Below are 23,429 nucleotides of genomic sequence, written 5' to 3'. Positions count from 1 at the left end.
TTGTGCGTACTATAAAGTGCTATCTATTTCGTTGTCGGATTTATTGGTATTGCCTTGCAGTAATTTGTGGCGTTGTTGCGGGTCTGGAATTGCTACGCTTGTGCGGGTGATAAACGCTCGGAGTAGGGCGCGTTGTTGCCACGGTTTGTGTCCGGCGTTTACCTACACCGGTCGACCCTTCTCCGGTTTTTGTAAATTTCGTCTATTTGTATTCTCTGCAAATGTTGTGAATTTATTTAGTTATATATTCTTTCTCTCTTTCTCTCTCATTGTCTCTCGGGTCTCTCCCTCTTTCATTGTCTGCCTTGAAAGTTTCACTTCTGTTATGTATACTACGCTACACGCACTTTTTTTATGATAACCTGGTAGATAATTTCATAAAATTTATTTTTGGAATATGATATCTGACATATGTCCGTCGTGGCTATGAGTTGGAGCCAATTTATACGGTGACTTTCCACCCTGGGTTTTTTGCGAATTGACATAATATAACTCGATTTCGCCTATCCCCTTGGCTCCTCTACACATTTTGCCACCCAGCTCGACAAGTATGACCATTCACCCAGAGAGAAAAGTCATTGTTTAAATTAGCTGTTACATGGTACATTCCAAATTGTATTCCAAATTGCGCCGTCTTGTCGGAGTCTTATGTCAGCGATGTTAGGTGATAAATTTTCGGAATTATCTCAGGAATTAAGTGCAGCCCGTGCAGATTGACAACTCGACTTAATTCTCATAATTTAGGCGGATTAGGGGACTTTTCGATAGTAACATATCCGCAAAATGGCAGTTAATATCTATTGTGAATGAAAAATAATGAAACTTTTACAACTTTTAAAAACAACTGGGTGCATTGCTAGTTTGCAAATAACACATTCGAAATAAAATAATTGATTTGAAGTTTGGGAAATTGCAATTTAAGATTATTTTAAATAAATTATTATTTTTCAGTACCAGGGCATCTAACATCCATATTTGTTTTCTGCAGTCCATCTTTTACTGACAAAACTATGCAATAAGCAAATCAACTGTTCACTAATCCGCGTAACAACTGGCTGTCAATTTTAATCAGAATTAACTGCGCTGGTAATCCCGCTGAACGCCGCCATCTCTCCAGGCTATTACTGAACATAAATGTGAGCACAGCAGCCTTTCTCAGTTGTCAAATCGTAGATATCGATTTTTCTGATACAGCTAAAAATACACCCGATGGGTATATATCGATAACTCTTTAATTAATAAACAAAACAGCTGAGTGTTTAGGGATTTGCAAATCAAACGCCCACATATCGCTTTTATTTCGAATTTATTTTTTAGGGCATGAACTTGAATTCATTAAAATAACAACTTAAAAGCAATTGGAATTTCATAGAATAAATTCAGTGTTTGTTAAAGAGAGAATAACAGTATTTGCAAGCATGTCCAACCCATTCGGAGAACCTGACGATGATGAATCAGACGAAATCTTGGAAGGCTTCCTTTGTCCAATATGCCGAGAAGACCTCAAGTCGGCCGAATTTCTAACTGTGCACTTCGAAAGGTCGCACGCAGAGCAACAAGATGCGCTTAAGTCTGTTTTTAAAGATATTATTTCAAAAGCTAAAAATAAGATTCTCAATATTGACGAGACTTTTGACCTCTCAAGAAGCTTGGAAAGGAATGCATCCATTAGCGGCGCTGCCGGAGGCGGTGGTAATGTTGTGGCAGGCGCCACATATGGTACCAATAATAAAGCATTAAACTTGAGTAATGCACGTACAAGAACGAATGTCTTCAATTTTATGGATCACCAAGAGGTTGGTGCAGAACGTAATCATCTAGAGTATTTTCAGTCAGTAAGAAATCCACGGCTGGAGCGATATGCCAGTGAAACAAATAAATTGATCATACGCTTACATAAATTACTAACAAATTTGCCAACGGATCCAGTGTTGCGCAAGCAACACGAACGGAATGTAAGCTACTAAATTTAGGCAACGATTCCATATTGAATATTAAAATTGGTTTTATTTATTCACAGATTGTTACATGGTTGGATGGCAGTTCTGTAAAATTATGTCCTAGTTGCGCAAAAAATTTCCACATTGCTCGCCGTCAGCATCACTGTCGTCTCTGCGGGAGTATTATGTGTAATGACTGCTCCAAGTTTCTATCAATAGATACGGCACGTAAGTTTTCTAGATTTTTTGCACTTCAAATACCTAAAATATTTAACTCTTTAAAACGAAGTGCAACTCGCCAGTTTGGCTATGTCACAAAGCGAAACGATAAAACAAACGCAAGGTGCCGCCGAAGCAAATGCATCAAATCCACATCGCAATAGCATACGTTCCTGTGATCATTGTCTCTGGCTTTTAGAGGCTCGACAAGAGATGCACGAAAGTCGAACATACCGTCCGCTTGTATCACAAATTTATGCTGACATACAACAATTACGCAAAGATGTGCTACCGGACATTGAAATGTACTTGAAAATTGTTGGCAGTCTCTACGAGGGAGAGTCAATTTTCACTCTGGCAGATGCAAGCGCATTGCGTGGAAAAATTGGCCAAGTGGCTGAAGCAATCGATTTGCGAAGTAAACGTATATTAGCGCTGCCTTGTCAACAGGGTAGTCGTGAGGAAGCTTTGAAAAAATCAATACGTCTATCGTGCATTCAACTAATCAAAGATAAAATGCTTTCGATACCGCCACTGCCTGCCGAGGAAGACATACGAAAAATTCAAGATCGTAAACGCATGGAAGCAGAACAACGGATCGAAACTGAACGTAGACAAGCAATGGAAGCATACGAACGACAGGCTTTGGCAAGTAACGTCAGTGGCATTCAAAATAGGACGAACAATGGCACCAATTATGCATATGGGGTATACTTGTATTTATAACACAAATATTGAGCACTATAATAATTTTTTGTTTTTATTTTATAGTCCGATTTGCGCTCATTGGATAATTGGTCGGCGCAGCCTGTCAATATATCGCAAAGTGAAGATCCACTTATAGAACAAATAAATATTATAAAAGCGTATATAAAGCAAGCGCGTCAAGAAATGAATTTCGAAGTGGTGGAAACTTTAGAACTGAATTTACGCGAGCTACAGCGAGAGTTCTACGAGAGACAGAGAGCATCTAGAGATTTTCACCCGGAGGCGGAAAGAAACCAACAGCTGACTCAATAAAAGCATCATTCAGACAACTTATAATTATTGAAGAATTTTAGTTTGCGTACATCTAAATTCTTCAGTAGTGTAAGTAATTATAAAATTTGTAATAAAATAGAATTCCAAAAACCGCATTATCAGTGAGCTTGTGCTGATAAGTTGCGTATTTATATTTCGTTACTGCTTGCAGACGAAGAACTCCTATAAATAAAATCAGAGGGTGATTAAATAAAAGGATCACCCAGGAAAAGAGTATTTACCTGAGAATAGATGTTTTCGCACATCTATAATAAATTTACTAATTTAAGTAATAAAGTAGTTAATTTATTATTCCAAAAACAGTGGGTACAATATTTTGCTACTACTTGTTATTTAAGGGGGAACATCAATGTGATTTAAAAAAAATCGATTTTGTTTTTGCATTTTCTTAAAGTAGATATATTCGAAAATATGTAAAAAGAATTTTAACTTAAAATTTTGAAAATTTACGAAGTTATACCCAATACAATAAGTGCAGGTAGTGAGTTACAACGTCCAATGAAAAATTTAAACGCGTTTTTCTCAAAACGACTTTTCTGAACACGGTGGCCTCGATTTCTTGAAGACTTATGAACCGATTTTAATTTTTTTTTTTAATCTTTAGGCATGCATTGGCTACAGTCGTACATAGCCGTTTTTAAAAATTCCAAAATTAATATTTTTTCAAACCTTTCGAAAACAAAAAAAAAGGGTAAAAACACAAACTCAGTTTTCAAACCTGCACCATTTTCTCCAAAAAAAAAAAAAACGCCACGTACGACGATAGCCATTGATGTACAGATTAAGAATTTTTTCGGTTTTTTGCTATCAGATGATTTTTCACCGCTGTATCGTGGCCACCGGGGTGCATCAGTTTTTTATGACGTCATTGCATTAATATTAATAACAATTGTAATTTTTAATATTTTTTTATAAAAATTTCTGCCAGTATAGTTGAATATATATTAAATAAATTATAATTTGTCCGATCCTCAAATGATCATCCCTACTTATAAAAAAATTCATGAAAATCACTTAATTTTCACACGTTCACCGGTTTTCCCCCTTAACTGCTGTTGGAAGGATGTAAAATACTTCGTAGCAATTTTCGCATTATCCGGTTGTAGTGACAGCCGTTGCCTGTGTATAAGTCCGGGTAGTTCTGATAGCGTGCACACGAACGTCGCGAGAACACTTCCTTTTAATAAGCAACTACTAATAACATAAAACACTGCTACAACAACAACAACATTGAATACTTTTTTTGCATAAAGGCATAGAATATTAAAATTCGATTAACGGAACGTTTGCACTTCGACCTAAAGGCCTTTTGTGCTCTTTACTCATCACATTACCTCATTCAAACGCTGTTCCCTCAGTAAACCTAAAATTGAGCCGAGTATGTCGAGATGTCTACATCTTCTCCCTATGGCATGGCATTCGAGAAGAAGTTGTATTGCAGTTTTCGGGGATTGCTCGCAAAAACGACAAGAGTCGGTGGACCAAGTACCGAGCCTGGACAGGCTGCGCAATCTGCTGTGACCTGTGAGAATGCCAGTCAGTATACTCAGTTTGCCCTTAGAGGGATTTATGAGATGCTTAAATCGCATATATTTTTAAACGACGCGATAGATGATATTTCTCTTTAGCACGCAAATAATGTGCTAAAATTTACATTTCCCTTTATAACAAATTCCTCAGAATACTCTGATATAGTATTATCGACACAAGTGCGTTTTTAAGTTATTTCTATATTTTTATAACACTCATAAATACAAAAATTTGTAAAGATTACGACTTTCGTGTTAATAAACTGTAGAAAATTGTGCATTAAAACGTGCGTTTTGAAATATAAGGTGTATTCTTATTTTTTATAATTCTTGCAAAATTCATTACCAAGTCATAGCAAAGGGAATATTTAAATGGTAGTTGATTAATCTGCCATTCAATAGCATTTTTTGAATCACAAATTCATATTTATAATTTTTTAATTATATTTTTGTTTTTAAGCTTTCAGCCCATGAGCTTGAACCAAGGCTTTTACTTTCTCGACATAAGAATTCATAGCATCATCTTTCGACGTCCCCTTGCGATTGTTCCAGGCTTCCCATTTTGCTTTGCCTTTGAAGTCCAAGAAACCGGGCTTATCTGTAATGCATCATATAAGCATATAATATTTTAAGTTACAGTAGTATAGTATGTACGTATGTATGTATATAGATAAGGGCATAGTTCGAGGTTACGCAGGTCAAAGTAACAACTAGGGACACGTAATTAGTTTTAACTAAGTTTTCAAATGTAATATTTATATATAATATTTTCGCCACCTTATTGATGGTAACACCATAAAATTCTTATCTGCTAAAATGATAGCTCCTTATATATAGTTGTATTAATCATAATCGCATTATAGTCATAAAAATCGTGTGATAAGTAGAGGAAATATTTATGGGTAGTCTTACCGGTGTTGCAATCCCCCACTGTCGCCTGTTTAAATAAACTGTACAATTCCAATAAATCATTATCGGATGGGGTGGAAGTTAAATTTTTAACATTCTCGGCGGCTTTATCAAAATCCTGTGGAACAAGAGAAAAATGTTTCCTAAGTAAGTCTAGAGGCTGGATACTAAAGGGTCACTTGCGGCCGCACCCTGTTAGCAAGTGAAAATTTTCATAATTACCTCTTGGCTGACCATTTTTATTGATCTTTTATCGCTGGGTATATACGAAACTGGAAAAAGGTTTAAATATATTTTTATTTCAGATTATTTAATGCACTCTATATCTTATTTCTTGAATGATTCAAATAAAATACAAAAGCTTTTAACCTTCTACGTGCTTAGTGCTTACCGTTCGATTAATAATTGATAAGTGAAATTCGCCGGGTGAGTGTCTTCTCACCAGTCGTTGTTACAAAGCGCTGCCAGATTACAAGAAAATTATAACAAAATATATTTATTCTTAACATATCAATAAAATCAAATTAAAAATGCAATTTAATCAACTTCTAATATTAACAACAGAAATAAAAATTAAAAAAATTATCAAAAGATTATTAATAAATTAAATAAATGACACATAATCAAATAAAGGCTGAAGTTTTATTAATGATACTGGGACAACAGTGCGAAAATAATTTTAAACACTTAAAAAGCGTTTCAAATTTTTTAAATAAATTACAATTTGTGTATTTCATACTCATGTAATTGAAAAAAGTCTGATTTTCCATTGCGTATAGGCATTATTCAAGGCAAACAATCGATAAAATACATTATTGGCAACTTATCGAAGTAGGGTTGACAGCAATCAGTGCGTGGTGTACAACCCTGCTATACAACTCTGTCAGAGCAGGCGAAATATATGACATCAAGGCGACCGAATATCTACCTTCTCTGAAAACAATTTAAGGAAAAAAGAGGTAAAAGAGGTAATCGAGCGAGTATTGAATGAAACTGGCAGAGCTGGTGAAAAGGAATGTAAACTGTGTTATTAATAAATTAAAAAAGCGGAATTAAATAATTGGAGGCGGAATTGATTCTCAAAACTGCATACTCTCATTTTCTAAGATAAAAGATATACTTATTTTATAAAAAATTTAAGCAAAAAGACTAGCAATAAATGAAATTACCAGGCAGATTTGGTGGCCCGTGATTGATCAATTAAAAGGAAAATAAAATTGCAGCTAAGTGCATCATCATAAATTGCACCATTGTCCGGGTAAAGAGCGCGATTGCAAGAAGTTAGGAAACATTCCATATATGCTGAAGGTGAAAAGTTGTCTATTGTGATTGCCGTAGCTGAGTTTATCCTGCTCTACAACAACTAATTGTGCGGGAATTAACAAATCCTGCAAAGGAAGAGCGTAGTCTCACACAGCAAAAATAGACATACTCCAGGTGCATAAACATCCACGTGCAATTGTTTTTATTTTCTGAAGCTTATTTATTTGCTAAACAACTGTTAATTTTTTTCAGCTTGAATTCGTTTAAGAAAGTATCCTTGAAAATTAGAGCAAAGCTATAGGCTTAAAACTAGAATTAAGTTCTGCTTTAGTATCTACGAAGTGATACAATTATGACAACAATAAATATAAATTCACGCAAAAGTCCAATGCTGAAAAAGCAGGGCACCGACCAGTGGGTGAAGCTGAATGTGGGTGGCACATATTTCCTAACAACAAAGACGACACTCTCCCGTGACCCAAATTCGTTTCTATCTCGTCTAATACAAGAGGATTGTGACTTAATATCAGATCGGGTAAGAATTAAACTATCTACATGCGTATACAAAAGAGGCAGTAACAATAAAATTCGTAGTAAATGGTTAGTAATAGTCAAAAAGAAAAAAAAAAAAAAAAAACAAAATAGATATAGACAAAACCTCGTTGAAGTGTAGCAAAGTCGCTGGTGAACTTGCGTTTGAAAATGCAGAAAATGTAGGTTATTGTTTTGAGGTACAACAAAAATGAGGGAGACAAATTAGTTGCATACATAAACAATAGTACGCCCCAATTTGCTATTTAGTTCAAAGTCAGTCCAACTGAGCTCAAATAAATATTTGATTGCACTTTGTATTGGTTCTTTGCCGTAGTATTGGGTTGCATAAAAAGTTCAGTAACAAATTGTCGATGAATGGCTGTTAACTTAGATATTGAGTTTAATAGTAGTATTTTATAGATCGAAATTAAAAAAAAATGTTTTCGGTGTAATTAGTGAAAATTTATTTGCATTGAAGTATGATTTAAAAAATTTATATTTTCATAGCATTTTGTGATGGCTTTCTGCCAGCCAGGTCAACCTAACCTGACCTAGCATTTTAATTTTTTTTTTTTGTAAAAAAGGATTAACTCACATGTAAAAACATAGATATTTACAAAAATAAAGGCGACTAGAAAAAGAGTAGTGCACGAGTTCGCTCCTTTTCGGTGTGAACATTTTGCTGATATTTGTAAATATCTGTGCCTATCAATCATCATTTAAATATTTAGCTAAAATTTGCATAATCTCTATATATGTCCTGGAAAAAGTTGCTACATGAACAACGACAACAACAACCTAACGGTTGCTAGCGCTGGTCTGATAAGTAACATAACATCTCAAGCTTTAGCCCATTTAGGTTAGGTTACCCTGTTTGGCATTAAGCCACGCATAGACCTTTTGGTCTCTAGTGATACCAGATGGAGTCCAACCTCTATGAATACTGAAAGTAGACATCATGTAGGATGTCAACGAATTTGGCGAATCTAAGCAGAGCTGGGAGATCCGCTTTTGAGACGATTTCCACACCTTCAAACAGTGGGGCTCCCAGGCATTTTAAACGCGTATTTAATAATGCTGGACAAACGCAGAGATGGCGTTCTTCAGCCCATTTACTCATTATCATTTCGATCGATAAACCTGCCAACTTTTGATTTCCGCGAACCCCCGTACCTACATTAACTTCGACAAAATTAACTGAGTACGCTTCGAGGACTCCGCTCCCCTGTTGGCGTGACACTGCCGAAACAGCCTGCTTCCTGGTCTAGCGTTATGTAGGGTTTTGTAAACTGCTACAACAACAACAACAACCTTGACAATATCCACCTGTGCTGATCCGGCATAAGCAGAGAGTTTGATTGGAAAATTTTGAGGTACGGTGCACTAAACAGGGTTAGTTTACTCGGACAGCAGCCCTTAGTCGGAAGAACCCCTAGCCATTCCGGTAATGTAGGATCGGCTGCCATGGGAATGACTATTAGACTCTTCAAGAACAGCTACTTGCTCTCTACACGAAACACCTGACCCCAGCCACACATCAGCATGGATTCCGCAAAGTGCACAGTATCACCATGCACCTACTGCTATAAAAACCCGGGTAAACCGTGGGCTCTATCAAAACCGACGCTCCGAGAGGATGGTCCTAGTAGCACTGGACCTGAAGAAGGCTTTCGACACATACAGCCACTTCACGGTATTAGATGATATTCTACAAGGCACAAGGCACGTCAGGAGATAACTCTTCAACTACACTGACGAGATCTAGGACAAAACACAATTAGAACTACTGGACCGGACAGTATACAGACAGACATTAAAGGATATTCATTAGAAGACCCTTACCACCTTCCTTAACTCTCGACCCCCGACCCCCGAATGCCGTTACCGGAGTCCAACCACCACCTATTGCAGACGAAGGGCTTCGGCTGCCTCGCGAGACCCGCGTAACTTTGGCTCAATTACGTTCTGAATACTGTAGCAGGTTAAACTCCTACTTATTCAGAACAGAGCTCGACATACCCAATCTATGTGCAGCATGAGAAGGGTGAAGGGTATATTAAACTGCTACAACAACAACTGGGAATCATTGATATATTGATCGAATGGTATTGAGTTTTGCACCCTATGAAATATTGGCTCTATCCGAAATATAGCGAACAGTCATCGATCAAAAGTGTACATAAAATAAAATAAATAATTGGCGCGTACACTTCTGTTAGGTATTTGGCCGAGCACCTTCTCCTATTTGTGGTGTGCGTGTTGATGTTGTTTCACAAATGCAGGTAACTACAGTTTTGAGAAGACTCCGAATGGCAGATATTTTTTTATGTGGAGCTGTTTCATTGGCAAAAATACAATATCAGATTTGCCATTGCCCGAACTCTGTTAGAAAACAAAATTTACATAAAGAGCAATAAAAAATGTGTTTTCCGCACTTTCTAGACAACCCACTATGATTCAACGTACATTTTACGATAATTGTAGAAGTTTTTGCAGTCTTCATTTATTTTTGTTCATATCTTTACCATGTAATTTATATTGCAATTGCTTGCAGGATGAGACAGGCGCTTATCTTATTGATAGAGACCCAAAGTATTTTGCGCCAGTACTGAACTATTTGCGACACGGCAAATTAGTTTTAGATGGCGTCTCCGAGGAAGGAGTTCTAGAGGAAGCTGAATTCTACAATGTGACACAGCTGATAACGCTGTTGAAGGAGTGTATAAACCATAGGGATCAGGTGAGCTTTGCATATTTAACTGTTGTAACAAAGCAGACATGTAAAGGTATATATTTTTTCCTCTTTCCAGCGACCACATGCCGATAAGAAACGTGTTTATCGTGTGCTGCAATGTCGCGAACAAGAATTAACTCAGGTAGTTTCAATGTTGGAAATATAAATGAAGTGCGCGACTATGTAAAAATAATTATGTATTTTTTATTTCATGTATTTACTTCAACATCTATAGATGATCTCAACTTTATCGGATGGTTGGCGATTTGAACAACTAATTAGCGTTGGCATGCAGTACACAAACTATGGCCCATTCGAAAATAATGAGTTTTTGTGTGTAGTCTCAAAGGAGTGCGGATCGTCAACGGGTCGCGAACTGGAGCTGAACGATCGCGCCAAGGTGCTTCAGCAGAAAGGCTCTAGAATGTAAGAATTCGTGCGTTCTAACTAATAACTCAACACTGCAGACGTATATATTTATATGTATAAATTAAAAATTTTATATGCATATTATTTGCGTGATATTTGATAGTTGAGGAACTTTTTTTTTTGTTTTTTTTTTTTTTTGAATTTTCAAATACGAAGTGTATGTAGTAATCTGATCTACGTAGATAAAAGCATATACAGTCGTAAACTAAAAAAAGTGCGAATTTGTATTTATAGTACATAAACTTTCTAATTATTACTGCGTTTAAGCGTACATAAATCGTGCATTTCATGAAAATGCATTTCACCCATCATCACTCGATTGAAACTTTTGTTGTGACAGTAATCGATAATTAAAGTTTGCGCAATTAAATACAAACATACGAGATTTTAAAATTTCCCGTTTTGTAATTGTATTGAAATAGTCAAACATATACAAACCAACAAGAAAAACGCTTAACCTTAACAAAAAACAAAAACAAAAAAAAATTAATTATATTCGTGCAGATACCACACAAAATGTAGCCTTAGCAGTCCGTTGCAATCATTGCTTTTGATGTTCTAAATAAGTGGACTGAAACCATTTAGCCCAATATAAAAAAATATATAAAAGTGAATAAAATTAAATACATAAATAAATTAAATAACGTGAGAATACGAGTAATGCCACCAAAATTAGTTCCCCACCGACTGTAGGTGAGAATGCAACTAGAAAAGAAGATCATTCTACAGCGTTTTTTCTCATTTGACGCGACGGTGGGATTTTCATATTTAATAAGTAGGAAAATGAGACGTGAAATTTTGTCACAATTTGAATCAATCAAATTATAAAATACATAGAAATTGCAACATAGTGTCACTATCCTTAACAGTAAATTACATTTGAATATTTGAATATAATAAAATGAGTAAAAGTGGCTGGCTGATGACGACGAATGGAGTCGCACTTCAGAGGGAAAATGCTTAAGGCGGGCAGCTCCTCCAGACAACGAGTTTTTCAATAACTTTTTGCGAAAAACTGAGAGTATTTTTTATGTTAAAATAAATTCTATGCTTAAATGGATATACAAAAATTAAAAAAAAAATTAAAAAAAAATTAAAAAAAACTTAAAAAAAAAACTTAAAAAAAAAACTTAAAACAAGACAAAAATTAAAACAAAAAAACAAAAATTAAAAAAGAAATCAATAATTAAAACAAAAAAAAATAAAATAAAATAAAATAAAAGCCAATTGCGGCGCTACAGCTGTTATAACGTGGCTCCTTCAATTTGCGCCGTGGAATGTACAGGCTCTTGTAATCAACTGAAATCAACTAGACAAAAATTTTTCATTAAGCGGTTAGGGGTGTCAGAGCCCCGAAAAAATGATGATTTTCAATAATTTTTTTTGCTACTCAATTGATTTATTTTACAAAAATAAAAATATAGCATTAATGCATCATGTTTCGACTTGATTTTAGCAAAATTTCAAAAAAAAAAATAATAATAATTGCAAAAGCTATCGCTGTTTGTGTGGAGCCCGTTTCTCCAGAAGTCCCTTGCGGTGATTGTTGTAGGAGCATAAACATTCCTCGTGCATATAGGAGGAATGCTGCTAAAGTGACAATCCTTGGCCGGATATAAATCCGAGTCGTTCCGGTTACGTAGAACCGACTGTCGTGGGAACGACATCACATCATCCGTGATCATCACAAGTCCTTGGAGATTCATCTAAAATCAATCGGACGGGAGAAATTAGTTTTATTGATAGATAATCTTGTGCCTTTTCTTTCCAAATTAACAATATGGCGGCCTCAGGAAATATTTTTCAGATTTTCGACAAAAAAACCGACAATTAATTGTTTTAAAAAATCGAATCGATCACGCACGAGTTTTTTATGTTTTTCAAAAGCAGTATAAATTTTATTGAAATCTACCAAGCGGTTTTTAAGTTACAGTGATCACCAGTTCAAAAACATAGTTTTGAGAAAAACGCATTTAAAGTTTTACTATCGATTTCGGACCGCCCGACCGCCCTTTGTTAATTGTTAAATAATTCGAAAAGTATTTGTCGGATTCACTTCAAATTTTCACGCAATATTTTTAAGATATTATACTTTAAGAAAATGCAAAACAAAAAAAATCCATTTTTTTTTTTATTTTGACTACCCCTAACCCTCTAAAATAAGTTATTCCGCTTTGCACTTACCTATTTTTAACGAAAAAAAATGAAAATTTGAAATGAAAAAGAAAAAAATTGAACTTTTTTATAAACAAATTAATCAAAACAGTATTTTTAGTGATAATTAAAATACAATTTGAGGTGCATGCAAAGGCCAATACGTTAAAGAATATTCCTGTAAAATTTTCACTTGAAATTTTGATTACTTTTTGAGTTATATTCGACAACGCGGAAAAAAATGTATTTCGAGAAAAACGCGATTAAAGTTTTTGTTCTTACTTATCTTTCATTCGACGCTCATTACTTCACTGACTTTATAGGTACTTTTTTGGCTTTCTATTAAGGGCTTTCGTTCTTACTTATCTTTCATTCGACGCTCATTACTTCACTGACTTTATAGGTACTTTTTTGGCTTTCTATTAAGGGGGGAATTCCATGTAGAAGCCTCAAAATTGGTCATTTTTTAAACATATTTTTAAAGGGGATAAAATAATAATATTATTTTGAAGCTTTAAAACAACTTTATTTAACCTTTCGAGAGTACAAAATGGCGGCTCAGGATCATTAATTTTTGTTTGAGGTCCCTAACCTGCTCTATTTATTACTCTTAATCTATCGATCTGAAACAAAAAAATGAAATTGTTTTTTTTTTTCTAACATATTAACGGAAAGGATGAACCTATAAAATTAAAAAACAAGTATAAAATTAATTATAAAATAAGCCTTTGAAAAAAAGTCAGAATTTAGGGCTATTTTATTGACATTTTTAACCCCCAGAAAGTAATTTATCAACGCGAAATATCTGAAATTTTAGGTTTATCCTTCCGATAGTAATGTACAGAAAGGCCGCACCAAACTTCAAATAAATCGGTCGATAACTTTTTGAGTTACAACACGAGCAGTTTTTAAAAATACAGTTTCGAGATAAATGAGCTTGAAGTTTGCGATACAGGAGCACGCGGACCGCTCTCTATATAGTTAATGGGCTATAGAAGCTATAATATTAGGAATTTCCGCATGAAAATTTCATAGTATAATCTTAAAATATCGAATTTTTTGAAAATTTTACATGTACTTTCCCCCTTAAGCTTAAAACATTGAAAAGATATTCTTTACATTGTAAATGATTTTTTAAAGCAACAAAGAAAAATGAGAAATATGAAAGTGCTGGAGGAGCTGCTCCCCTTAAACGAACGTTCGCTTACGAAATGTCTTACTCTGGCTATTCGAGTGTGAAGACGAGCTACTAGATTGGTAGAATATTAGATGCATTTCTTAAAAAAAGTGTATGTTACAGGAGAGTATTCGATGATGTTGCATCAAATACTTAAGAAACGTCGAAAAAGTCAGCCTCTATGAGCTTTGTGTGAACTGGTTGCTAAAGTTTAATTAAAATATACAAATCTCTTCGCCACTTTTACTCTTCAATCACATGTTGTTGCACTAGTAATAGAATGAATAACCGTAAATAATAAAGATATTATCGCAGGTCGCGAAATAGTGAACGTAGTACGCACAATTAAACACAGACGGATGCCCAATTTGTGGCATGCAAATTTGTATTTCTGTAATTATACAAAATATACGTCACAATATGAATATTTTTTTTTTGCTAAAACGAATTACTAAGTACTAAAAAAATAGGTTTGTACATACATACATACATACATATATGTAATATTATGTGTCTAAGCATGCACATACAAATGTATGGAGGCATCAAAGTATTTTATAATAACAAGTTCTAACACCTAAGTATATATAATATAGAGTTGTATAAATACGTGCCTAGGTATGTATGCTTCTTAACAACAACAATTACTGCGCAAAAATAGCAATATACAGATTTAGGATAAACGAGTCCTCTGGGCTAATACGCGAGTACTTTGAGCAATCATGCAATCGTGCAACGCGAGTGTGTTGTGTTGGTGTAATAGCAGTTGTAAATAGTTTGCATTCATATGGAACTTTTTATATATTACTACATACATACATGCATTTACGATTTAAAATCCGAAATTTGATATCAACTTCATTTTCGCAATCGTGAATTCTGTGTTGAAATGTAAATTAACTTTAGTTTTCAAAACGACTAAATTTTTTTTTCTCATATAGGCTGCGTTGAAAGTTTTTTGCTATCAAATTGTGTAATGAATTAAGGGGTTAGGGGTGGTCAGAGGCCCGATAAATTTCAATCTTTTTTTTTTTGCTAGTCAATTGCTTTATTTTACAAAAATCAAAACATGACATAAATACATCATGTTTCGACTTGACTTTAGCCAAATAAAAAAGAAATTAATTGTAAAAGTTATCACTGTTTGTGTGGAGCTCGTTTCTCCAGAAGTCCCTTGCGGTGATCATCACAACTCGTTAGAGAATCATCTAAAATCAAACGGACAAGTTAGTTTTATTAATAGATAATCTTGTGCCTGATCGAAGTTTTTCATTTTGTTTTTTCAAAGTTTACAGTACAACAACAGGAAATACTTTTCAGATTTTCGAGAAAAAGCCGACAGTTAATTGTTAAAAAAAATCGATATTTTTGAAAAAAAAAACCTTCGATCAGGCACGAATTTTTTATGTTTTTCAACAGCAGTATAAATTTTATTGAAATCTACCAAGCGGTTTTTAAGTTACAGTGATCACCAGTTCAAAAAATATAGTTTTGAGAAAAACGCATTTAAAGTTTTGCTACTTACTCTTGAACGCTCCGGAGCATCCGAGCGCCCTTTGTTAATTGTTGAATAACTCGAGAAGAATTTGTCGGATTCACCTCAAATTTTCACACAATGTTTTTAAAATACTATACTTTAAGAAAATGCAAAACAAAAAAAATCCATTTTATTTTTATTTTATTTTATTTATTTTATTTTTTTTTAAATTCTGCCTACCCCTAACCTCTTAAGGGGGTAGTATGGTTAATTCGGTGTAAAACAAGCATATTTTTCGAAATTTTTTTTGTCGACACAGTTGATTTATTCAAAATTTTAAAATTACTTCATTATAAAGTCATATTTAAAGAATATTGTGTGAAATTTTCATTGATTTTTATGAAGAAATGAGTTGGTGGCAGCGAATCTTCGCGGACGTCTCATAAAAAAGTTTTATTGCGGTGTCCCTCAGAACTCATTACTGGATCAACTAAAATCAAAAAACCAAATTGATTTCATCAGCTAATAAAGTTTCGCAGGTAACAACGTCGAATTTTTTTTTTTTTTTAATTTTTTAAAGCGCTTTGAAGTCAAAACACCGATTTTTCATAAAAAAAACTTGAAAACTTTGTTGTTTTAAAATATGACAAAATTAAAAAAAAAAAACTCGACGTCATTACCTCGTGAATAAAGTAAAGAAACAAAAAAACCAAATTTGAAAAGAATCGGTGCAGTAGATATGAATCTACAGTGGACACCGACCGTAAAAAAGGCAAGTGTGAGAAAAACGCGTTTAAAGATTTTCGGCAGCGTGAAATCCGGTTGGAGAGGTAGATACTTAATCCTTTGTGTCTTTGTCAATTTTACTCTAATGCACTTCAAACTTTCACACAATAATCTTAAGATCTTAATTTAAAAAAAAAAAAATGAAAAAAAAAAAAATACCATACTACCCCCTTAATGTATTAAAATTTCAATTAAAAAAAAGCAATAAGCTTTTAGACTAACTACACACATACATATGTACGTAGGCATAGATTTATTGTATAATGTATTTGAATTTGTATTGTGTAATATTTGTTGTGAAGCATTTTAGTATGATAGTGTGAGTTCGCCTAATCGCTTTTGTGTGTGTGTGTGCGTGCATATATATGCGTTTGTAGCACTTGCAGCTTTTTAGCCTCAGCCGTTAGCTTTCAGCACTGAAAGGATATGTCCAGTAGGCAAATGTATATGAAGAGTTGAGCACGAAATAGAAAAACGCCCAAATTCATTATTGTGTGCTTAACAATGCTAGACATCTAGAACATATTTTTTTTCGGTCAATATATCATTATTGATCTATAATTTATTGATTAATTTCATATTTCTCTGGTCAACCATTTTGCGAGTATAAAGAGTTATTTCTTTACACTTTTGTGTTACTTAAAGATAAAAATACATTTTCTTCCATTTTTTTTGTCATTGCACAACATATCAGTGATGACGATATGCGAAATTGAGCAACATTTTCTAACGATGATTGCAGGAATGCAGGAGGTCGTTCTCGCTTATCCAACAACACAACACCACACTTTGTTGGGTCCCTGATTACTCTGGAGAGGGGAGGGAAATGAAAGAGCAGATGAGTGTGCAAGGAAAGGCTCTGAGCTTGATTTTTAAGGAGGGACAGTGGGCATACTTAAGCAACGACAGGTGGGCATTCCCACTACTTATAATTGGTAGCGGCAGGATAATCACCTGCCCTGTCAGAAATCAAAACAGATTAACGAAACCAACGCAAGACTGAGTTTTTTTGTCGAGGTCCTATGCTCCCGAGAGGAGTGAACAAGGAAACTAAAGAGGACATAAGCTTTCCTCTAAACCAACTGTACACTGCGATTGACTTCAGCGTAATCGCGAAAACCAATAGAAGATGGTCTATAACTACTAACTGCAGGGTCTCCCAAGTGCTTTGGTCAAAATTGAATCTTAAAAGATCAAAATGTCTGCTTGCATTCAACAGATTAACTACCAGCGTCCTCATTAGGTGTTATAACGGGTCACTGCACTATTGGCACCCTAGTCAGTAGAATGGGGGGTACCTCAGAATGACTTCTGCAGGAGTTTCGAAGGTGAAGAAGTAATAAAGACGATAAAACACCTCCTCTGTGAATATCCTGCACTTCAAAGAAGCCGTGCCAAATATCTTGGCGATTATTTCTTTGAAAACCTGGGAAATTGCAAATGGTTTCACTGGAGGGACTAGTTACCTTCTTAAAAAGATCTAAGTGGCTAAGCATCTTAGTTAGGGGATGGAAATCAAAAGCAGTTAACACAATGGGCCTTAGGGCCGCCGAGTGTCTTGTCTTAGACAAGCAATCTGGCTAACCTAACCTAACCTAACCTTTGAACGCTGATTTAAAAATGTTTAAACAGATCCAGTTCATTTATCTTTAAATATTTTCGAGTCATTAATTGCTAAGAAAAGTCGAAGCTAAATTTCATTCCAAGTCGTTGTTGTTGTTGTAGCAGTTCATCAAGACCTGCCAGTACGGTGTAGTCACCGATTGCCATCGTCTATCTCATCTAACGGTATGCCCAGGAAGCATGCTGTGTCTACGTTATCGGGATGACGAGCTGGCCAAGAACTACTACTTTAAGCATTCCGCAAAAATGTATGGGAAATATTTTATGTTACAACAACAGGTAAAGAACATTCAACATATATTCAACTGTGAGATTTTCAATCTCTTTCCTCAAATGTTCATATCGAAATTGAGGCTATATAGGATAAAGTATTCAAATTTACTCGTATGACATTTAAAACTATTTCTTGACGAATATTCCAACAAACTATCGGTATAGTTCTTGGGATTCATAACCTTTTCAACAGCAGCAGTTGTGTGACATGCATTACGCCCTTATAAAAAAACCGGTATCGTTCATTTTTTTTGCCACTTTTCTCAGGCTTTGCTTAGTTTGCTTGTTATTGTCATCGGAATTGAATCGTAAATCGAATCTATTATCGCAATCAACTTTCTAACCTTACATTACAAAGTAACAGCATAAACATTCCCCACATGCATGGGGAAAGTTGCTGAAGTTCTAAACCAAACATAAATCCGAGTCGTTCCTGTAAAGTTTGGACTGTTTGGAGAACGAGTGATGTCGGGGTAACGCGTCCCGGTTTGCACGTTTAAATACAATTATTGAGGGTAGCCGAATGAAATTGTGCGTGACTACCATACGTTACGGCATTCGATTTTAAATGCTCCTCAAGTGATAGAAAAGTATGGTGAAAAGATTTTTAGAGGTGTACTACCTAGTAGACCGTTATTCGGCTCTGAGTGAATTTGACAGATATGCCGTCGTCATTCGTTTTGTGTTTCACTAAATTAAAGCTAAATTTTGTGAAACACAAAACGAATGACGTAGAATCCAGAGTTCCCCTTAAATTTTTTTTTTTTCACCATACCTAACGAGCAAACCTGCCATCTACCATCCTTTATAGAAAAGGATTGTTCTTTTTGTTGTTCTAGCAGCATAAACAATCCCCATACATGTGCGGGGAATGCTGCTGGAGTAACAGTTCTTGACCGGATATAAATCTGGGTAGTTCCGGTAACGTAGAACCGACTGTCGTGGCTTAAACCGGCCGCCCATCGACATACAATGACAAACCTCCGATTGTATTTCTGCCATGAAAAGCTTGGATGTCGACAAACGCTCTGAAACTTTCCATTTTTTTATTATTTATTTACTTAGCAGCTTTTGGCGATGAAAATTTAGCGGTTATTCATTTTAATTCAAGTTTTACATTTCACCAAAAATTATTAGTGTTCAATAAAGAAATCTCAACTTTATTTCTTCAAATGCATTTAAAGCTTTCACGAAGGATCTCACTGAAATATCTAAAAAAAATTTTATTATAAAAAATTTCTTTAAATAATATACATAGTATTCAAATATAATCAATTATTTTTAACATTCGCTACGATTACCGAAAGTTCAAAAGACATAAAAATCTGCATTTTTTCAATTTTAAAAAAGGAATATCGCTTTAGATTTTACCATAGATCGAATGTTAGTTATGAAAATTTTTCACAAAAACATAAAAAATGCATTTATGCCGCATAATCAACTGGACCTTCCTTTGAGTTTTTAACTTTTTCAGTGTGCTTGTGCTTTTTCTAAACTCAGCTTATACGTACAGGGTCTTTCAATATGGGCACTCGTGTTGTAAATGTAAGTAAAATAAGAGAGTGTTTGAGATATTCATTGAATTGAACAATTTGTGGCATCAGGAATGGAATATAGCATCGGTCAAATAGCCCTTGGTTGCAATGTGGCTTTGTTTTGCTTGGTGGCATCTCTTCGGTGACGCATACGAGACGACCAAGTGGCATATGTTGTGTGGTACATAGCATCGTTATTTTGAAACTAAACGTCGGCACTCATATCATCCCATTTAGGCCACCAAAAATTGCGTATTATCGGTCTGTAGCGTTTTACCGTTAATGTTTCAGGCTACGCCACCTCCGTTTAAAAAGAACTGAATGAATTCCGTTTAGACTGTTGAATTCGCTTGACAAAGTCTCACCGCAAACAGTTTTTACAATATTCTTTATACACTTAGCCGTTCATTGAAAAATGGGTCTCGCAGCTAAAGATGCTATAAAAGCGTAAAAGTGTTAAATGAACTTGCGCGAATGAAACAGTGAATTTGAAAATAATTTTTGTTTATTTGTACTCTTTGCTCAATGCTCTAACATTTCATATATGCTATACTTCTTCTTCTTCTTGATTAGCGCGATAAGCGCTTACGCGATTTTAGCCGAGTTTAACAAAGCGCGCAAGTCGTTACTTTTTCGTGCTAACCGGTGCCATTTGGACACATCAAGTGAAGCCAAGTCCTCTAGCTGATCTTTCCAACGCAGAGGACGCCTTCCCCTTCCTCTGCTAGCACCAGCTGTTACCGCATCGAATGCTTTCAGAGCCGAGCATTTGTATCGATTCGGACAACATGAGCTAACCAACGTAGCCGCTGGATCTTTATTCGCTGCACTATGTCTATGTCGCCGCTAAGCTCATATAGCTCATACAACTCATTGTGTCATGGCCAACGTCTAAAAATCTTCCGCATAATCTTTTTCTCAAACATTCCAAGGGACGCTTCATCGGATATTGTCATCGTCCAAGCTTTTGCGCCATTTGATAGGACGGGAAGGAGGAGAGCCTTATAAAGTGTTAGTTTTGTTAGCTGAGAGAGGACTTTACTACTCAATTGCCTACTTAGTCGAAAGTAGCACCTGCTGGAAAAACATACATTTTTATTTCAAGCGGTCCAAAGAAAAGGCCGTTAGCGCGAAAAGATGCTAGTATTTTCAGGATGTCTGAAACGGGCTCGGCACACGTATATATAAACTGTACTTAGTCGTGTTAGTAGTAACAAAACGTAAGGAGATTTTTATTGTAAGCGCCTATGCCCCAAGTCAAACCGTATTTTTCGATGCCTGAAATTGCGTGTGTAAAATCTAACTTTCTTGCTCTGTCGTGCATAAAAAACCTGGTTTAGATCGCATGAAAAAACTAGTGTTTTTTCGTAGCTCAATCACAACAAATTTCTTGAATGTTGCTTTAATCATATGATCGAACATATAACTGAACAAAATTTCGAGTGCCCACTTTGAAAGACCCTTTATGTATATGCAAACATATATTAGTGTATGTAGTTTTTAGTACAAATTAAAAAATAAACAAAATTTTTTTAGCAACACTAAATTGTATAATTGAAATTTAATGCATTTTCTTGTTTTTTACTTGTTTTTTCTTTAATTGCAGTCTCGGAATTTAAAGTAGAAAGAAAGCGAAATGTCACACCACCACCACCACCACCACCATCTCCCTACACCCCTGAATCTATAATGAACGAATTTGCGTACTAGTGCTCCTACCACAACGCTTACAACCATCAACAGCACCACCACTACCTTAACCATCACCAAACACAATTTCTACCACCAAGTCCCCAGCTCAATTTACCAATTCACAATTCACCACTATAACCTTATGCTTATCAAATACTTTCGACATAACAACAGCAATCACAGCAATCACTGCTACCATCGCCACGAAACGTCATTATCGATTGTCCTTTTTTTGATCAGACGAATACAACCACAACAAAGCAAAAAAAAAAAGCAATGCGCTCTCAACCACGTGCTCAGTAATCGCTCACAATGACATTTACATACATATGAATACATATAAATAATTGCAAAAATATTAATTTTATATAACAATATATACTCTGCTTCATATTTCTACTTGCGTAAATACATACATACATAGATACTATACATAGCCGTATATAATAACATTTATTTGTAATTGACATCAATTCACAAAACGAAGAAAAGAAAAAATGCGTCGAAGGCGAATCTGCAACAATATAAATAGAAAAAGCTTAGGAAATGTAGAATGAAAAAAAAAACAAAAACAAAAGCAAAAAAAAAAGGAAGCAAAACAATAAAAATTAAAATTAACAGTTTGTCTGCAAAGTTCAAAAGCATTAAATGTAATGTTGTTGTCACGCGTTTAAGATTGCAATTTGATTTGTTTCATTAATGTGAAACAAAAAAAAAACATAAAGCATGAAATAAAATAATGAAAGAATACTGAAAATACTTACAGATACTAGAAATAGAAAAGTCGCAGAAAGCTTCACGTTGGTTTTAAAAAACGGTCAACGGCTTGGTTGCAGATGCAAATCACAATTAGGATATTCATACATCTGTATTTAGGCGTAACAAAGAAGAGAAAACTGAAACTAAAAGCAACAACAAACTGTTTTATTCATATAAATTTGCTAACGAAACGATATTAAAAGTTTTTGAAGTTTTTGGTATATAGGTATTTTAAGTTTAATAACCAAGTCTATGAGTTCTTTTGGTTTGCAAGCAATGCAAATGGAGTTTAATTGTGATGACATCAATATTAATAATATATACAACAATAAAAAAATGCATGCGAAAAGATATTTAAGTTATAAACCCACATTCACGCGCCACATATAAACTGATACCAGATGGCGCAAAATTAATCATCCATTTTTTTAATAACTTTTTACTAAATAAAAAATAATTTTGAGTGATGGAAATTTGTACTTTGAGTATTGAAAATCTTTATTTCGAGTGTTGAAATTCTTTATTTTATTTATTTAATGGAAATCTCTATTTGAGTGTTGCAAATCTTTATTTTGAGTGTTGAAATTCTTTATTTTGCGTTTACTAAATAAAAAATAATAATTTTGAGTGTTGAAATTCTTTATTTTATTTATTTAATGGAAATCTCTATTTGAGTGTTGCAAATCTTTATTTTGAGTGTTGAAATTCTTTATTTTGAGTGTTGAAATTTTTTATTTTGAGTTTACTAAATAAAAAATAAGAATTTTGAGTGTTGAAATTCTTTATTTTGCGTTTACTAAATAAAAAATAATAATTTTGAGTTTTGAAATTCTTTATTTTGAGTTTACTAAATAAAAAATAATTATTAAAGTGTTGAAAAACTTTATTTTGAGTGTTGAAAGTTTTTATTTTGAGTTTACTAAATAAAAAATAATTATTTAAGTGTTGAAAATCTTTATTTTGAGTTTACTAAATAAAAAATAATAATTTTGAGTGTTGAAAATCTTTATTTTGAGTTTACTAAATAAAAAATTATAATTTTGAGGTTTGAAATTCTTTGAGTTTACTAAATAAAAAATAATAATTTGAGCAATGGGAATCTCTATTTTGAGTTTACTAAATAAAAAATAATAATTTTGAGTGTTGAAAATCTTTATTTTGAGTTAACTAAATAAAAAATTATAATTTTGAGTGTTGAAATTCTTTATTTTGAGCTTACTAAATAAAAAATAATAATTTTGAGTGTTGAAAATCTTTATTCTGAGTTTACTAAATAAAAAATAATAATTTTGAGTGTTGAAAATCTTTATTTTGAGTTTACTAAATAAAAAATAGTAATTTTGAGTGCTGAAAAT

The 23,429-nt window shown here is 34.2% G+C and overlaps 3 protein-coding genes across 4 annotated transcripts; 2 read left to right on the top strand and 1 right to left on the bottom strand.

The window, feature by feature from the left end:
* Positions 1-1,235: 1,235 nt before the first annotated feature.
* On the top strand, positions 1,236-4,846 carry LOC129236922 (rabenosyn-5). Its single transcript, XM_054871226.1, has 4 exons — positions 1,236-1,955; positions 2,021-2,168; positions 2,230-2,867; positions 2,931-4,846. Exons 1-4 carry the CDS (start codon positions 1,419-1,421, stop codon positions 3,177-3,179), a joined length of 1,572 nt encoding a protein of 523 aa, XP_054727201.1. The 5' UTR covers positions 1,236-1,418; the 3' UTR covers positions 3,180-4,846.
* A 64-nt stretch (positions 4,847-4,910) lies between these two features.
* LOC129236923 (acyl-CoA-binding protein) lies at positions 4,911-5,993 on the bottom strand. The gene is made up of 3 exons (XM_054871227.1): positions 5,861-5,993; positions 5,642-5,756; positions 4,911-5,327 (listed from the first exon to the last, which is right to left on the bottom strand). The coding sequence occupies exons 1-3, from the start codon at positions 5,873-5,875 to the stop codon at positions 5,185-5,187; spliced, it is 273 nt and encodes a 90-aa protein (XP_054727202.1). The 5' UTR covers positions 5,876-5,993; the 3' UTR covers positions 4,911-5,184.
* A 572-nt stretch (positions 5,994-6,565) lies between these two features.
* Positions 6,566-22,039, top strand: LOC129236921 (BTB/POZ domain-containing protein KCTD5). Of its 2 annotated transcripts, XM_054871224.1 has the most exons (6): positions 6,567-7,075; positions 7,154-7,436; positions 9,990-10,175; positions 10,246-10,311; positions 10,405-10,595; positions 21,230-22,039. In XM_054871224.1, exons 2-6 carry the CDS (start codon positions 7,254-7,256, stop codon positions 21,240-21,242), a joined length of 639 nt encoding a protein of 212 aa, XP_054727199.1. In that variant the 5' UTR covers positions 6,567-7,075; positions 7,154-7,253; the 3' UTR covers positions 21,243-22,039. The 2 variants fall into 2 exon arrangements, with proteins under 2 accessions (XP_054727200.1, XP_054727199.1); XM_054871225.1 differs by lacking the exon at positions 21,230-22,039 and having other exon boundaries at positions 6,566-7,075; positions 10,405-10,599.
* The last annotated feature ends 1,390 nt before the right edge of the window (positions 22,040-23,429 follow it).

Source organism: Anastrepha obliqua, chromosome 2 (assembly GCF_027943255.1).
Source record: "Anastrepha obliqua isolate idAnaObli1 chromosome 2, idAnaObli1_1.0, whole genome shotgun sequence".
Lineage (NCBI taxonomy): Eukaryota > Metazoa > Arthropoda > Insecta > Diptera > Tephritidae > Anastrepha > Anastrepha obliqua.
Note: the sequence above shows the minus strand (reverse complement) of the source record. Positions and strands in the feature narration are given on the sequence as shown.

Bases quoted from the DNA above. Each gene is read 5' to 3' on its own strand.
- LOC129236921 (XM_054871224.1), top strand. From the start codon at position 7,254: ATGACAACAATAAATATAAATTCACGCAAAAGTCCAATGCTGAAAAAG. The intron at 7,437-9,989 runs GTAAGAATTAAA...AATTGCTTGCAG, and splicing joins GTGACTTAATATCAGATCGG to GATGAGACAGGCGCTTATCT. The intron at 10,176-10,245 runs GTGAGCTTTGCA...TCCTCTTTCCAG, and splicing joins GTATAAACCATAGGGATCAG to CGACCACATGCCGATAAGAA.
- LOC129236922 (XM_054871226.1), top strand. From the start codon at position 1,419: ATGTCCAACCCATTCGGAGAACCTGACGATGATGAATCAGACGAAATC. The intron at 1,956-2,020 runs GTAAGCTACTAA...ATTTATTCACAG, and splicing joins GCAAGCAACACGAACGGAAT to ATTGTTACATGGTTGGATGG. The intron at 2,868-2,930 runs GTATACTTGTAT...TTTATTTTATAG, and splicing joins GCACCAATTATGCATATGGG to TCCGATTTGCGCTCATTGGA.
- LOC129236923 (XM_054871227.1), bottom strand. The intron at 5,328-5,641 runs GTAAGACTACCC...GATGCATTACAG, and splicing joins AGTGGGGGATTGCAACACCG to ATAAGCCCGGTTTCTTGGAC.